We start from the raw sequence: 17,348 nt of genomic DNA, 5'->3' as shown, positions 1-17,348 counted from the left end.
CCTGCACCATCATCTCACCAGCCTCATGATGAAACAGTTGAAGGCTGAGTCCAAGTCAAATAAAAGTTGTCTATACATATAAATATACTGAATGAGTAGAGATAAAAGGATAAAGCAGAGCCATTTACATGGGTAAAATCAGAGGCAGTAAGGTGTGTGGTCAGATATTAAGCAGGCAAGTTACAGCCATACGTAGGCCTGTATGTATCAATCTGTGAGATAACTTCCTGCATAGGGCTTATCCTTCTGTGGAAATGCAGAATTAAGTTGCAATGCTAAGATGGAATGAATAGCTAAGAGGGTCACAAAATGCAGTTTCATGCGTCAACAAGAAAAAAAGAAGCGTGGTTATGCTGTTTTGTTTTTTTTTCACTCAAAGTATTTCAAATTTCCATGGATGGTTTGTTGTAGAACATTCCCATTGCTATTATTTTGCACATAGAGAAAATCTTGCCTATATTTTGCGTTTTCTAGCTATTCCTCAAGTCCCTTTGAGTCCCTCCCCTTGTGCCAGGTGACTTGTGAAGTTATCCTAGAGAGGAACATGCCTTAGATGTTTAGATTAATAGATTGAATTAGAACATACATCATCAGACCATGCCATGGGAAAAAGGACCACTTTCTTGTTTAATTGGAAATGCAGAAACAATGCTCACTGAAGGGGGGGCCTGGGTTCTGTGTTGTTGTGTCATCCTGAGAGTGTGACAGACCCCTCAAGTCCATCTTATGATTCATGCTGCCCTTCAGCCCTGCTGCTCAGAGACCTTCTGAAGGTTTGTCTCTCCTGGTTCTCCTGGGGCTGATGTTCCTCGTGCTCTAAAGTTTCCCCACTTTCTCCTAAGGAACACTTTTAGGAGAAGGGAGTGCTCTGGAGTGCACTGTAGAGCTCACTCTGGGCTCAGAACTGCTTGACATCTCTGTGTTCCAGCAGGTGCTGAGGATTGTTTGCTCCCAGGTGGCAGAGGGAAGCACACACTGCAGGTTGGCTGAGAGCTGGTACCAAGGGCTAAGCTGCTCTCTCTGCCTCTGACAAATCATTCACACAAAGCCAGGCAAACTCCAGTGTACAGAATCAGCTCTCAGAGTGCTCTGTGTAAAAACTGACTTTGAGAGGGTCGCTATGAACCACCAAAGCCAATTACCTCTTCTAGTCATACCTACATTTGAAAATTTGGCCTTAAACAGTTTGACTCACATGGTGAGTCAGGGATGCCTTCTGTTTTTCAGTCAAAAGTGTAGTAGGCTGTTGATCTGAGAACTCCAGAGGGCCTTTGAAATACAGCCACTAAGAGAAGAGAAAAGGCACTGAAAGTTATTATGGAAAATATGTTTTCAACAACTTTAATTAACAATAAACTGCACCTCCACCAGGAAAGATTTTAGATTAAAGGCTAGCTATTTTTTTTGAGGTAGGCAATTACACTTGGTATATTGAAAGGTCATAAGTTCTACTAAGTTTTTGACAAACTGACTGCCCCGCTGTTCTGATTTCTTATTACGAATTGTTCAACACATGTCAAGTGCATAATACATTCTATATCTATTGTGTACTATAATAGTGCATGTCTCCACGGCAAGACCAAAACGTCCTGGATAATTACAACTTCTCAGAAACCTTGAAATCACATCACAGATTATAAAAGATATTTTACTAAAGCAAAGAAAATGGGCAGAACTAAACACAAAATGTACAGATTAAACATAATAAAACTTTAACAGAAATTTTAATAGGTGGTTTTCTGGCTCCATCTGGTGCTCATTTTACAAAATTTCTAGCTGAAAGAAGTATGATTTCCATTTCTCTTTCCAGCTATACATAGGAAATGAAGAGTGGTATTAAAATGTTAAACATATGTATCCTGAGGACTTACACTCAAAGTTGTATATTATTTATTGTGAAAGTAAAAGAATACCTTTTAAAATTAGTTTTTATATCCTGTGACTAAAATAATTTTCAGCTCTGAGAAAGGGCTTCTATGGCAAAATTATCATTTCTTCTTAGGATCCCGGTTAGAATGGCAAAATACTTTTCCTCCCTACTAACCTTTCTTTGCTTACATCCTCATGATGGTTAAATCAATACTACTGCTTTATTCAAACAAACTCTCAAATATTTGCAACACAATTATCACAAGTTTTCACATCAAATATTTTATTGGTGCTGCTTTCAGATCTCACAATAGCATATTTACTGTCTGTACAGAAAAATCACCTGCTTCACTTGGTTTGCAATATTTTTTTGGAGGAGTTTGATCCATCACTGCCCCAGAGGCTGAAGCAACACTAATGTGTCTTTAGTTTCCTGGGCCTTCTTTTGGGGCCCTTCTTGTAGATGTGTCTGACATTTGCCCTCTTCCTGTCATAAAAGATATCCTCTGATCTCCATAACTTTTAATTATAAATTTCAGTATGACAGAAAGTGGCCCTGCAGCAATGTCAGCCACTTCTCTCACACTGGGGCAAATTTTGTCTAGGCACATAGACTCATGTGGAAATCAGAATGTAAACTCTTCTTTTTTAGTAATTCTCACAATATCATGACAGAACAGCCTTCTTTTTCTACTGGGCCTAACATATAAAATATCCTTGTCCTCATATGTTCATAAACCAAATTTATTTCAAAAGCAGGGTAGTTTAAATGTTATCCTTTAAAAAAGGTATTCTGACTTTCCCCAAAGTGGACTACATATATACTGCACACAGACTATAAAAACAATATTAAATCAACATGAATGCATCCTCAAAGATGATTTAGGAATTGAGGATAATGTTGAGTAGCTGGTACTTCCTGACAAACAAGCTTTCTGCATGCCTCAGGGGCTTGAATGTACTTGCAGAACACCAGAGTGCAGTAGATAACATTGAGAAAGTCTTCCCTAGCAGCAAAACAAGTAAGTTTAGGTTGGTTTTTTGGTGGTGGTTTTTTTTTTTTTTTTTTTTTTTTTTTTTTGCTTTAGCTTCTCCCCCACCCATTTATAAAAGCATAACAGTTGCATTTATAGCTACCAGACTGAGCTCTTCTTTCCACTAATATATGCCATCCACAGCACATACCCTCTCCAGGCTCTGACCCAAAATGATTCAGCATTGGCTAATACAAATGGAATAGTTCTACTTTAAAGGAAAAAAAAAAAGTTTTGGCAGTCTGCTAAATGTCACAGAGGAAAATCATGGCATGTAGGAAAATAACTGTGTAGAGCAGTGTTGAGCCAAGAATGTCTAACACGTTGTATTCATTATAGCCTAAACACAATAACAACATTTTTAAAGAACCTTATCTCCCTGTGATATTGTGGAAGCATTATAACTACTAAAAGCCCTGTTTGCCCCATCTGGTTTCTGACATGTGCTCAGGCTGGAGCATAATATTATCTCAGTGCTCTGATCCTGCACACATGGAGAAGGCTTCAGAATTAGGAAAATACCCATTAGCAGCTCATTTGTTCTTTTTTCCATAACGAAGCTCGTTTGTGAGACCCCTGGAAGAGTCGGTGATCGCAGGGGACAAGGAAGCCCAGCCCTGGCTCTTGTGCCACATCCATTCAAATCTTTGTGCCATTTCCAGGTGTCAGCTCTCGCTCAGGGAGGGAAGAACAACGCAGCAGCTTTGGGACACCCTGAAATTCAGGAGAGAGTGGTCTCAAGTCTGGATCCTCACTGGGGTATCACCAGAACAACAACAACAAAATGTTATTTCGTATCTTTCTGTGCTTTTTTTCCTCAAGTGGGTAGGAGATAGTTCTTTACTTCACCAAGGTAAAGAAGGCTTTGGCTTCCCCAAAAAGGCAGAAGCTACACGCTTTCTATTAGATGGAGCAGTTGAGCTCTCTGGGAACTGAGACATAATGGGAGGTAACTTGCCTTCAGCGTAGTTTCCTAATAGCTCAAAAATATACATATCTCGTGAGTTTGTTTTTTAAACTTATTTTTATTTTTATTTATTTATAAATAAATACATTTCTATTTGCATATATAAATATATATACGGGGGAGGGGAGAGAGTTTTGAAATAAATTGCGATAAAGCTTGCGATCCCTTACTGACTTGCAGAAGAACTCTTCCTAATTGATATTAATGAATCAATGAATCAATGAATAAGGTTTAGCCATTAAAAGAAGCTGAACCCAAAGCGATTCACAAAGAACTACTCATGCAACCTAAAAAAACCCAGCAAACCCCAAAACAAACGGCAGCCACGGCTCGGCATGCCCGTGCGGCCCCTCAGCAGCGGCCGGGAACGCTGCGGTCGCGGCTTCCCCTCACGGCGGGGCGCGGCGGGGCCTGCCCGGGGGCCGGGCCGGGGGCAGGGCCGGAGCCTTTCCCCGGCCATGGCGGTGAGGGCGGGCCCGGAAGGGGAGCAGCCAGCGCCCGCCTGACTTCCCCGGCTGTCGGGCGGGGCGGCAGTGCGGGCAGCGGGCACCATGCTGCAGTTCTTGGTAAGGCTCCGGGCTCCGAGGCGCGGTGCCTCTGCCGTGGCACGATGGGGCCGCTGCCCGGCCGAGGGAGGAAGGGCGCGGTGTCCGGCACCCCCCGGCCCCATGTTCGGCCGTCCCCCGGCCCCATGTTCGGCCACCTCCCAGTTCCGTGTCCGGCCACCCCCCGGCCCCATGTTCGGCCACCCCCCGGCCCCATGTTCGGCCGTCCCCCGGCCCCTGTCAGTGGGGCGGCTGAGCCCGGTGTTGGCTCCCCGGCAGCTCCCCATCCTTGGGCGGCTTCCCCCTCGAGCTGCTTCCCTTCTCCCGCTCCTTCCCACCCGTCCCCCTTGTTCTCGCAGAACGCTGCCTTAAAGATGCTCTGAAAATGGAGTTCCGCGGCTTGTTTTTCCTTCCAAGTCGTGCTCTTAATTTGCCTTGGAGATTCCGCTTGCTCACGGCGATGCTGCCCTTGCTGCTCAAATTTCTTTGTGTAAGCATAAATACCTCTCTCCTTCAGTGGCAGCAGGGGCGTGAGCCCTTGACATTTTGTACACCCTTATACTGCTGGAGATGTGGATATACGGAAATTAAGGCAAGGGATCGCATGTCATTACTGCTCCGAAGAACAGCAGAATTATTAGGCTTCATCTTTTGTTGGGGCAAGATAATTCAGCTGGCTAATGAGTTTCATGGGGGGTGTTGATACAGAGCAAGAAGTGATGGCCTATTATAAGCTGGAAGAATATCGCCTATTTTTATAGAATAAATAAATGACGCCTATCTCTCATCCCAGCTTCATAAGAACAAGTATGAAAACCTCAGTCATTTCTGAAGCTGTTTATAATCCCCTTGCCACTCCAGTGAAAACCTTCAGTAAGGCTAAATATGGTTAGCCTTTCTCAGAGTTTCTGTGTTTTATCAGCTCCACTGTTTTCTGCTGGTTTTTTAATTGTTGTTGCTAGATAAAAATACGTTATATTTACGACGCCTCATTAGTGTGTGAAAGTTAGACAAAAGATATACTAATTCTGTGTTTTTTCCCTGCTTGGGTGTAGATTGGAAGTTTGACTCTTGCTCTGCCTGGTTAGGGCTGTAGCAGAGAGATAAAGGAATAATCTCACAAACCTTGTGTTTTTGCAGTCCAGAGTTAAGCATTAAGTAAGCTATTTGTTTTCAGTGCATCTTGAAATGCTGTGTGGAAATTGGAAGACCCTGAACTCTCATCAGCCCTGTTGTTTCTAGTCAACATGCACATTTTCATTGGCTATGTGCTTTGATTTTCATATAAGTGAAGTCTTAAATAGTGACTTTATTTTTCCCCATTGCTCAAATTGTCAGCTCTAAAAATAAGTGTAACCGGGTGGATGCAGTGCTGGACTTTCCACTAAAGGACTACATTTAAAGGGAGTACTGGTCTCAGTACTATCTCTACTGACTTGGGGTTACCACACAACAGAATATGACTTATGTTGGAGAGGTTCTAGGGTAAAAGCCTAGAACACTGCTAATAAACAAGGATTTGGTTTGTGTTTCCAGGCAGCTTCCCAGAAACTATTAAAGGAAATTTTCCTCTGCTAGAGTGATGCTCTGAATTAAGAGGAATGACAGATCTGTTTTTCATCGGTGCATTATTTGTTAGTATCTTCTAGAGTACCTGCTTATCTGGTAATTGAAACGACAAGAGCACATGCTAACCAGGGCAGTACACACAAGAATAATTCCTCTTGTTCTTAAACTGTTAAAGCTAAGCTTAAAAAAGATGATTATAAACAAGGAATAAGATCAAAAATCTGTTTAAGAAAATACTGAAGTAACTTGAAGTCAGTATGACAGCTCGCATCCAGTTTTAGTTTTCTATAGATAGATTTTCAGCACTGCTGCTTATGGAGTCTGAATCACAGAAAAGATGAATTGTGCTCTGTGCTGCTTTGGGCCTGGAAAAGATGTCTGGTCAGTAAGCGATGGCAAAGTTATTTTGTGGACACTGGTTTTATTTTTCTTAAAATAGTCTTATTTTGACAGCAGTGACCACGAGCAATAACAATTTTCTTAAATAGAACTGGCCTCAGCTTTTACAAAGGGTGATTTGTCTACTAACAATGAATGAAAGCACAGTATTAGTATTATTAGTTAGTAGTTAATTGAAATAATTAGTATTGACTATTTCAATATAGTCAGTATTGTTAGTACTTCCAAGTATTAACTTGAAATCATTAACTATTTCAAAATAGTTAAATGAGCTTTCATGGTAAAAGGCAGACTTAGTTTGAAGTGTAACAACAAAAATAAAATATGAGATACTGAGGAGGTGATGAATGAAAATCTCATCATCTGTCTTTTAAGAGAAAAATTTCTTTCACTTCAGAAGTGTTCTTATGCTTGAGGATTTTACTCATCTAGCAGACAAGGTCTGGGCCAGAAACTGGTTGTGTTTTGCTCTTGCTCTACTTCCAGAGTGCATTTTTATGGACACCCTTCATCAACTGTAAGTGCACAGTTGTCAGAAGAGGTTGTGCCCAGCTTACAACCAACTGTACTACCTTGGAGGAGCCCCTAGATCAGAGTGGATTTGGCTGAGAACTAATCTCTTGGGCTCAGAAGGGTTTGTCTGGAAGATGCACAGCTGTTTCTGCAGAAGAGAAGAAGCAGGTTTACATCAGTTTAAGTCCATGTTGTGAAGTTAGGTTCTTTTTACTTATACTAAGACACATATGTCCCTTTCCAGCACTGAGCATTGTTCTAGTGGGGTGTTGCTTTAGGCATTCCAGCATGGACCAAGAGCTCTGTGATATGTTGGTCTCTGCTGCTGTCTCCACCATTTTTCTAGGAGTTACTGCCTTTGTGGGTGTGTAGAGAACCTTACAAGGATGAACATAGCTTGATCCAAATAGTCTTGGGGATGTGGATTGAATAACAAAATTGTGTGGTATTTTGGAAATGATGGCAAGGTGTTTCTGGTGAGAAAGATGGGTAAAATTGCACCTCTCTGTTTGAAAGATGAGAAATTAAGTAGGAGTGGAATTGAAACTCATTAAATAACTTCTAATATCCCTTTTTCTTTATTTTAGCCAATAAGTTTTTGATGGAAGGATGTTAACTCTTCACCCTTTCTTCCTTTTTAGCTTGGTTTTACTCTTGGCAACGTGGTTGGGATGTATCTGGCTCAGAACTATGAGGTAAGTATTTTGGTATTCTCAGAGGGAAACCTGTTCTGATCGGAAGATATATGGCTGTTTTCCCTCAAGTAGAATTGAATCAGCCTTTATTTTGATGGTTTATATATTTTAAACAGAGTGCAGATCATGCTGACTTTAGGACAGGAGAACTCAGACTTTTACAGCAGAATTATCTCACTGGAAGAGTGGTCAGCCATTGGAACAGGCTGCACAGGGAATTGGTGGAGTCACCACCCCTGAGGTGTTCAAGGAATGACTGGACGTAGCACTTAATGCTGTGGGCTAGTTCACAAAGTGATGATTGGTCAAAGATTGGATTCTGTGATCTTGTAGGTCTTTTCCAAACTTAATAGCAAAAAAAAAAAAAACAACAAAAAAAGTGGAAGCAAAGCATCATCTTCTCTGTGGCAGTGTACTGCTTAAAGTTTAAACTTCTGTTCAGTCCTAGAGCCCAGGCATCTACAGGCAGACAGGAGGATCAGAAAAGGTTTATCAATTGCTCATGGATTTTACCAGCATTAAAATACTGTTTCCTGTCTTGGATAGCCTGTCTTCTTACAGTGTTCTCCACTCAATACGAATTTTTGTTAATAAAAGTCCTCAGAGCATGAGAAATGTCTGTCTCTCAGACCAATAACGAAAATAAGTTTTGCCAGCTTTTTTTGAAAATTCAATGCTTTCTTCTACTTCAAAAAGTGTATTGACCTGCAATCTTTCTTTCCTTCTTTTCTCACAGTGAGAAAAGAAAGAGAACTTTCTCTTTTTTAGCTCTCAGTTAACAGAGTTTTAGTGTGAGAGGGCAGAGGAAGAAGATTTCAAGCTGAGCCTTCAAAACATGCTTTTAATTTCTGCAGAGTCAACAGGATCCCTTGTAAGATTAGTGCCGCTTCACTTTCTGGCTAGAGGAGTTAATAACATTTAACTTAAATTTTTTAACATTCTTATGCAATCTGTATTAGCCTTAATAAAAAAAACCAAACAACGTTGTTGAGGCTTTGGTGACATTTCTGTTTTCCTTTCCTCTCATCTTCAGTATTGAAGTCATCATGCTTAAAAAACAAATCTTACATTTTGCTCTTTGTTCATGCACAAACTTTGGTGATTTTTCCTGTCAGTTACTCCAGGAAAAGGACTAATGAAAGGCTGGTGTTTCTGTACAATGTATGTTTTATGGTGTTAAAAAGATGTAGTCACAAGAATATATTTGGATGTATCAGTAGGTATCACAACCAATCTGTGGTGCTTTTCTGGCAGCACTGATAAAGAATTGCCACAAGAGGGGGACTCAGGCTTTTGATTTGCTGGAAGTTCCCTGGAAATGCAACACTGACTTGCAGGATGAACACAGAAATTTTATTGCTGGTGTTGAAGATGATTGGTTTGAGATGACATTTTATATAAGCTTGTCATAATGAGGTCCTAATTCTGCAGCTGTACACACAGTGTGCTCAGTAATAAGTACATGGAGGGTTCTGCTGACAGTGGTGGAGTTCTCTTGGTGTAGTTTAAATGTCAGGCGTGTTACAGGCTGGGCTCTTAATTCCATTTGGTCAAACAGAGCTTAATTCTGAAAAGGAAGGTAAGAGGAACTTACGTTACCAGTTCTGTGAACCTCAGACCATTCAGTAAGAGAACTGCATTCTGTATGGATTAATTTCTGCTCTGGTCACATATAGGTTACATATGAAGTAAAAACCCAGGATATATATATATATATATATATATCAGCTAAGAGTGGAAAATTTGCTTTAATTTTGTTTTAATCAGCTTGTAAAATCATGCATTATCAGTTCCCAGTTTTAGCTAGTCATAACCTTTTCTTTGCTATTAAGAGCTTCAGCTTTTTTTCTCTTTCAAGGTATCAAAATTTACTGCTGGATTATTTTATCAAAATTATTTTATTTGTTAGAGAAAGCTGAAGATTTGAAGCTCACAAGCAGTAAATTGAATTTTCATTCAAGTGTGAAACTGCAAAAGGGTGCCAATTTGCAATGCAGTAGAATTCCCCAGTGAAGAATTTTGTTTCCCACAAGATGAACTAGGAGAAATATTTCTTAATAAATTTCTTGAGAACATATTTGATGCTCTTGAACATCTCTTTTCTCTTGCGTTATGACCAGTATAGTGCAATCTAATTTCCCCTTCAAAAGCCTGTGCATCAGTGTTTAAATCTGCTTAATCTTGGCAGTTTGTCTTCTTTCAGTCAGGAAGCCAGACTGGTCATGCTAAATTTCCTGTAATCTTTTTTCGTTCCTCCTGTTCCCATCACCACTGGCTGACTTATTGCCTTAATAACCTAAGTATTTCCTGAAGCCTCATGTGAGGTGCTCTCATCTGCTGTTTGCCTGATACTGCTTAGATTTAATCTTTGTGCAAGGTAACAGATACTGGAAATACCTTTTAGAAACCAGTTTAAACTTTATAGAATTTCTTGCTGTGTGTATGGTATTGTCTTTCCTGATGAAACTTATGTAGCCCTGGATTTTTTTTGTTGCATGGGGTTTGATTGTTTTGTTTTGTCTTTAAAGATTCCTAACATTGCAAAGAAGCTGGAAGATTTTAAGAAGGATGTGGAAGCCAAGAAGAAACCTCCTAATGACAAGTCCTGAAAGAGCAATGTTCCCCAGGTCAACTCTGTGTGTGCACCGAGGATGCAATTTACCTTTCAGGCAGCAAAGGTCAAGTAGAGGGTTGGCATGCTTAGTCTCCTAGAACTGGCATATCCTTCTTTTGAAAGGGCAGTGGTGAACTTTACCTGGGACTGATTTTCAAAGGTTTCAGAATTTGGATTTGCAACTGATACATGACTGGATGATATCATTTGTATTTTTCAGTATTTCTTTTCCTAATATTTTGTAACCTGTTTTTACCTGATCCAACTGGAGTGCTTTTGGTCCTGTTAAAATGTGTTCCTCACACTTGATAATACCCTAGCTCTTAGAACAGCACAAAAGAAATTAAATGCATCAAGAAGTAACTTTCAGAGTTTCTTGTCATTTGTTGTGAGCAGTGATATTTCACTATCCTTCAGCCACACATACACACAAAGCAAAAAAAGCAGCTATTAAATCTCCTGGTGTGTAAGAAAACACACATTCTATTGTCTTCTGCTTGAAGCCATAATTCTGCAAAAATCCTGTTGTGAATTCTGAAAAAAAGTTGCAATGATTTGAATATATCAGTTTTATTAATTCAAGAATCTATCAAATAATTTTTTTCCCTTAAAATGGAAGAGTTCTATTAACTCTGTAACATGGCTTCAATGACAGAGTCCCCTTGACAGTCTTTTCTCAGGACATGAAGAACAAAGAAAAGTGTCAGGAAAATATTCTTGCTTTTATTGAGAATGCCTGGTGATGGACTGCTCCAGCCAAGCACAGAGAATAACCTCTATTTGTTCAGGCTCTAGATTAAAGCATACCTGAAGTGCTTCTCCATTAATGTTTTAATTAGGATGAGGGTTGTGCCTTCAAAGTGGTTTGTCCTTTTACTATGTTTTCATTCTCATCATAGGAGAACTGTAGAGCATATGGTCTGTATTCCTCTCAGAAGAGACTAAATCAGAATATGTGCTTTGATCTCTAATGGGAGTTTAGTCCATTAGGCAGGTCTAGAGACACTCCGAAAGAAAAGAACCCAAGCTCTGGGCACTGATTGTCTTGCTTTGTCAGTGACCTGTGCTGTTTGATATAAACATAGCATCAAAGCTTTAAAGTATGGAACTCTCTATGTACCCATTGTAATTTTGACCCTTTACCCCAAAGCCTTTAATTTGGATATATCTGAGTGGACTCCTAGTTCAGGAGTTCTCACTGGATCAGTAAAGACACATTGACAGAGTACCATACACCAAACACATCCTTTGCCAAAGTTTGGTGGTGCCAGAGTTCTTCCACAATGCGCTCCTGAAACAGAGGAAGGTATTCCTCAGGCAAAGATTCTCCTTCTTAAGCAATGTAAATATATATAAAGAATATTTCACCTGTAATTTTAAATCCTTCCTTTCACCTCTGCCCTGAAATGTGTAGCTGACATAAAAGTTTTCAGTCTTTGCAAAGGGTTATTTGTCAAGTTTAAAAGTCAGGCAATCTTAGTAGTGATGCAACCAATTTTCTCTACAGTAAACACCCCAAGAACCTCTGACACGGAGGAATGGTTGAAAGACCTAACGCCAGCTATCAGAAGCCATGTGGTAGCAGCATGTGTGGAAGATACCCAGAATGTGCTTGGTGAAGGGAGTTCCCTACTGAAGTACAATTATGTTTAGCTTTTCCTGAGTTAGTGCTGTATGCTCTACTTCTTGCAAGAGCTTTCCACTACTTTTCACAGACTTCAGACCTGACTGAAGGAATTTTCTTCCATGCACAGAAACGTTTCCATAGAGTGATAGCACTGCACAGCTGTTTTGGTGCTTTCATGAACATGATGAACTTAGGTTTCCCCCAACTTCCTCTCCCTCCCCCTCCCCTCCCTTTCATATTCTTGAGCATTGAAAAATATTGTCCTTAACCCATTTTTTTTTCTTTGCTCACCATATAAAATTATATTAGTGTTTAAAATTGGATTATTTCTTTCCTTAAACATACTTCATATTCTTCCCTTTCTGTACGTGGAGATGAGGAGTGAAATAATGTTCCAAATCTTGGTGTTTGTTGCCAAACAGGCCAGTTACTCTAAAAGTGTTTTTGGAGCTGACTCTTTCAACTGTGCATTCCAAACAGATCCTAACAGGATTTTTTTTTTCCTATCATATTAGGAAGTGAGAAGCTGCAGATGTAAAGCTGTAGAAAAAATATATGCTCATTAATATTGAAGAAAGCATTTCTGAGGTGTTTCACTGTTTGCAACACTTTCCCTTATAGCTCAAGCTAGATTTTTTTCTTCCCACATAATAATTATCCAGATATTATACATCTGGATAATGTTATAGCACAGCTGATGTGGACTTTGTAACTACTATATAATGCATTTTACCTAGCCTGAGGTTATCCTAGGTGATCCTAAAATTTAACCTTACCTTTCAGAGGGCAGAGGGTGAGCACAGATAATGACTGCTTGATGCAGGTCTTGCATCTGGGGGCTCAGAGTGCCTTGGATGCACTGGTGTCATAGCAGGGCACAAAAGATGGATGCTCCATGAAATTACCTAGGAACAAATTTCCCACTTAACATGGGCTTTGTGGATATCTGCCCATTTCAAATGCCTATGTGGATAGCTAAAATTACCAACTAAAATATGCAGACTTCCTTCCTTTGCTGAAAAACAGTTGTGTTCATGTATTCATTATTTTGAGACATATTCTGGAGCTGAAGGTTCAAGGCAAAATGGGAGGAATGGAATACATGAGCTACTAACAGACTTCTAAAATATTTACTGTGGATTGAGAGTATTAACCTGTCTGGAAAATGCTGCCCTAAGGCTCTTCTGCCATTAAACAGTCAAGGGTTAATAACCAAAATAAACAAAAAGCCAGATAGCAAAGCTAATTATTAGCTTACTGGGCACCAGAACCCAGGTAAGGTTGGTGGTCACAGAACTTAATTACATGAATGTTCTGTGGTTTTACATCCCAGAACCACAGCGTGCTGCTGCATAATATGTGCTCCATCCCTGGTGAAATGTTTTGGTTTCAAAGCAAGAAATTGGAAATTTTGGAATTAGCAATGTGTTAATTTCATATGCCTGGATTATATCTGTGTTTGCAGAAACAAGATTGTGCATCGATAATCAAATGTAAAAATCAATATCAATATTCTCTATGGGAAGCAGAATTACTTTGGACATTAGGTAGATACATCAGTATGTAAGTTGCTGCTAAAATCCAGAGAAAAATCTACTGTACGGTTCTTTTTATTTTTGCCTCGGAAGAACAAAAAAGAGAGATGTAGTTTTATTTGATAGGCTTCTTGGTGGTACGTGTTAACATTTATTTTACAAAGTTCTAAACCGAGGTAATTTTTATTGAATTTGTACTAAGATAAAATAACTCTGCAGGTTATTTGCTTTTTCACCTGAAACATACATTGTTCACAGATGATGAGTTTTACTTTCTGAAAAATAAATTTCATAATTTGCCCTCAGAATAGGTGCTCCTGCCAAAGTCAATTCTGGCTTTAGTCTTTAAATGCACATGGAAAAAAAAAATGAATATGCCAATCCTGTAAATCACTGTCTCAAACCACAACTACACAGTATCTTTCCTATGCTATTTTTTTTTTCCTGTGTGGAAACATGGAGTCTGCAACAGAGTAATTCCACAGATTAGGGCCTTTCTCTGACCACAGCACTTCTTGGGCCCAAAGATGAAATGCAGTGAGTAAGATACCAATCAACATGTAAAAAAAAAATAAAAAAATACAAGGGCCTGTTTTAAATTCTATTACTCAAATTTTCTGCAAACACGAGAGACTTGAACAGCCATGTACAAGTATTAAGTACAGCTATCATGCTCTGCTTTTTTCCCTGAGAAATAAAACATTATCAGCTATGGAATGAATAATTGCTCAGTAGAAATCACCTCAATTTGCTTCAGTTAAATTGTTCAGATTTTAAGTTAGGTATATTAAAAAAGTCCATATATGAAGCCTTAATAGGATTTTAGTAAAAGGTAATAAAAAATGTAAGATGAAATATTATACTTCTGTTAGTTAATGCAGTTCCAATCTTTGGACAAATACTGAGCTGAAAGCAGAATTTTTGTTTTTAAGGCTTGATGTATGTGCTGAATCTTGAAAGCACCTTGAAATCACTTTAATTTGAAATCAGACTTATTTGTCCTCTGAAGAAAATACTTCTGCCCTGGTTGTTGGTAAAGAAAAATTTGAAGTAGAGTGACAGTACACTATATCTTACAAGTGAAAATTTCTGACTTGTATACTTGCCATTACTACTACTACTACTACTACTACTACTACTACTACTACTACTACTACTACTACTACTACTACTACTACTACTACTACTACTACAGAACAATAAGAGCAGGGTCTGGTGGTGGGGCATGTACTGCCTGATCTCATGTGGAAAAAAGGCCAGGACAGCACACTGCCTTCCTTCATCTACCTGGTGGGACATGGCAGTGACAAATGCCAGCAGCTATGAATGTGGAATGTGCCAGGAGCACCAAAGCAGGAGAAACAGTCTGTTGGGGAAATTCCTTGCCTCAGTCCACTCCAAATGCCTCTGCACCAATCTTGTGAGACACAAGCTATTCCAGAGTCTCCTGGAGATGTTTCTGAAGAAATGTTGGAGATGTGCAATAGCACCAAGCCATTTCATTTACCTACTGCTATTGCTGTTCTTACTGAAGAGCATTGCTGGACACCCTGTTTGATTTGTGAGTAATCCCAGGTCTCCCTAAGGCTGGCTGGAATGCCAGCTGCTCATCTGTCACAAGTGAGAATATCCTGTGTTCATATCCCCTGGGAAGCTCTGGGAGAGCAAGGTGTGATGGGAGCTGAGCAGAGCTGAGAAATCAGTATTAGGAGGGCAGAGAGTGATTTGCTGCTGAGCAGTAAAGCAATTGGAAGATGCTGGTGGATGAAGCATGAAAAGGATTAAAAGTTGAGTGCACAGTAAAAGGTGTAGAGCAGCTAAAGCCCTGGCAGGAAAACAAGCCAGAAAGAATTTCATGGCAGGGAGAGAATGGTCAAAAGTAACTTTAGGCACTGTGAACAAAGAGATGTTCTGCTTGCTGTGTGTAGGGACAAAACTGGGTTTTGCAGACACGCCCAGCCGCTGTAGTGCTTGTCCTGGAGGAGGTTGCCCATGCTGGTGGACAGGCATTGTAGCCCCTTGCTTTCCTGCTCCTGGGGCTTCAGGCTGGAGCTCGTGGCAGGGGAGGCCAGAGTTCCTCTGCTCTGAGCCCATTTTGGGGTCCGTGTTCAGCAGCAGCCTCCTGCTGGAGAGCAGGGAAACAGCCAGGGAGAGGAGCAGAAAGGGAGGAGGATCTGCATAGCAGAGGCTGCTGTGAGCTTTGTGTGATGGAGTGTGGTGCAGGAGCAGGCTCAGCGTGGGGGGAACACAGGAACAGGTGAGATGGGAGAAGAGGTGAAAAAGTGAGGCCGAGGTCTTGTTTTACCATCAGGGGTTATGGGGATGCTTTAAGCAACTGATGCACAGAAACATTGCTATTCAAAATGAAATTTACAGGAACTACCAGGAATAGCAATTATTTTGCTAAAGGATGCCCCTTCCTGCTTCTGGAACAAGGGCTGAGACACGATTTTGTTTTTTTTCCCCATATTTCTCCCCTCTGCCAGCCTAAGACCTCTTATTTTACCTGTTTATTTCCCAGATGCGTCTGTGGGATCCCTCTGTTTTGACAGAAGCAGTAAATTAACACCTCCTGCTGTCTCAACACTGCTTCTCTAAGGGTTTTCTGGGTTATGGGTGAAATATATCCAATTTATGTTCACATGGAGCCCCAGAATGTGCAGTAATGAATAATTTATTTTATTGACATTTTATTTTTGCAGAATAGACATTCACACTATCAACTAGAGAGACTAGATTAAAAGTGGAAAGCATAAAAATTCATTAAAGTGTATGTGTGATTACATGAGATTCAATCATTCTAATATACAGCTTAAATGTATTGACATTAAAGAAATTATTAAAAACTGGACATAATACTTGAGAAGACTTAATGAGTGTCAGAGGGATCCAGTGAGGAAAGCAGGGCATTCACTTTGTTGATGAGAGATAAAGAGGTTGGCCTTTTGGCTTTGTAGTTATTTGCTCTTGAGCCACAGTTTCCTACCTTTGAAGTTCCTGCTCTCTGGGCTGCTAGAGAGCAGGGGGTGTGACATTTCAGTGGATGCATAGGATGGGGAGATACACCAGCACCACTCCACTTCAGCCCTCTCCCTTCTTACTCATGGAGTAGCACTGAGTGCCATCAGGGATGAGACTTTGTCTGTCAGGGGAATCAGAAGTGCTTAACAGCAGCCAAAGAGACAGGAGAGTGATAGGGGGTGTTGGCCTGGTAAGGTTTTGCTGGTCAAGCTTCCCCTGCTGAAAGAACTCCCACTGCAGCAATAATAAAAAAGGTCTTGAACAAAACTTTCTGTTCCTGAAGCTTCCTTCCAAAGCTGAGACTGCAAGTACTGCAATATTGGAAACTTACAGTAGTGCTGTGCAAAAAAACCTCCCATATTCTCCTTCCAAGGAAGTTTCTCCTTCCTCTCTGGTGGTTTCTACTATCCCTTTGAAGTGCTGTAGCTGGTAGTTGGTAGCTGGATTTCTGTCCAGGTCATATGAGTTAGGTGGAAAAGTGTTTTTTGCAAAAAACAGTGATGAGTCATCTCAAAAAAAATAAGAATTTGCCTTCAAAAGAAGTAGGCTTATAAAGCTCCTCTGGATTTGGGAATAAGGCTCACCCTGCATTCAGTGTAGAAGTCAATAGTAGGACTGAATTTGCTACTGCTGAGTACACCAGTGTATGTGTACTTGTCTTCTGCTACTGGAGTCCTGCATACAAGTCCTACACAACTGCTCTAAGGTGTGAAAAAGCTATAGGCAGGTAATTTGGAGGAGTGGATTTTTTCTGAGTTATGGTATCCCAGAGAAGACAGCAAGAGAGCAAAGCTAATCTCCCCTTTTAACTCATGCTGATTTTCTGAACTGAAAAGCTGTTGCAGAAGACTTCCCAGTGGATTTTCTTCATGGTTTTACAGTGGATCCTGGTTCTATGTATGCACAAGTTTCCTTCTTTCTTTCATAGGTGAAATGTATGTTCAATATTTTGTTCCAACT

The 17,348-nt window shown here is 40.3% G+C and overlaps 1 protein-coding gene across 2 annotated transcripts; it reads left to right on the top strand.

The window, feature by feature from the left end:
- The first annotated feature begins 4,304 nt into the window (after positions 1–4,304).
- Positions 4,305–10,568, top strand: LOC131591810 (short transmembrane mitochondrial protein 1). Of its 2 annotated transcripts, none has more exons than XM_058862879.1 (3): positions 4,305–4,436; positions 7,538–7,591; positions 10,120–10,568. In XM_058862879.1, exons 1-3 carry the CDS (start codon positions 4,422–4,424, stop codon positions 10,198–10,200), a joined length of 150 nt encoding a protein of 49 aa, XP_058718862.1. In that variant the 5' UTR covers positions 4,305–4,421; the 3' UTR covers positions 10,201–10,568. The 2 variants fall into 2 exon arrangements, with proteins under 2 accessions (XP_058718862.1, XP_058718861.1); XM_058862878.1 differs by lacking the exon at positions 4,305–4,436 and adding an exon at positions 4,711–4,905.
- The last annotated feature ends 6,780 nt before the right edge of the window (positions 10,569–17,348 follow it).

The sequence above is a fragment of the Poecile atricapillus genome, chromosome W, assembly GCF_030490865.1.
Source record: "Poecile atricapillus isolate bPoeAtr1 chromosome W, bPoeAtr1.hap1, whole genome shotgun sequence".
Lineage (NCBI taxonomy): Eukaryota > Metazoa > Chordata > Aves > Passeriformes > Paridae > Poecile > Poecile atricapillus.
The sequence above is the reverse complement of the archived record's forward strand: the minus strand, read 5'-3'. Positions and strand labels throughout refer to the sequence as shown.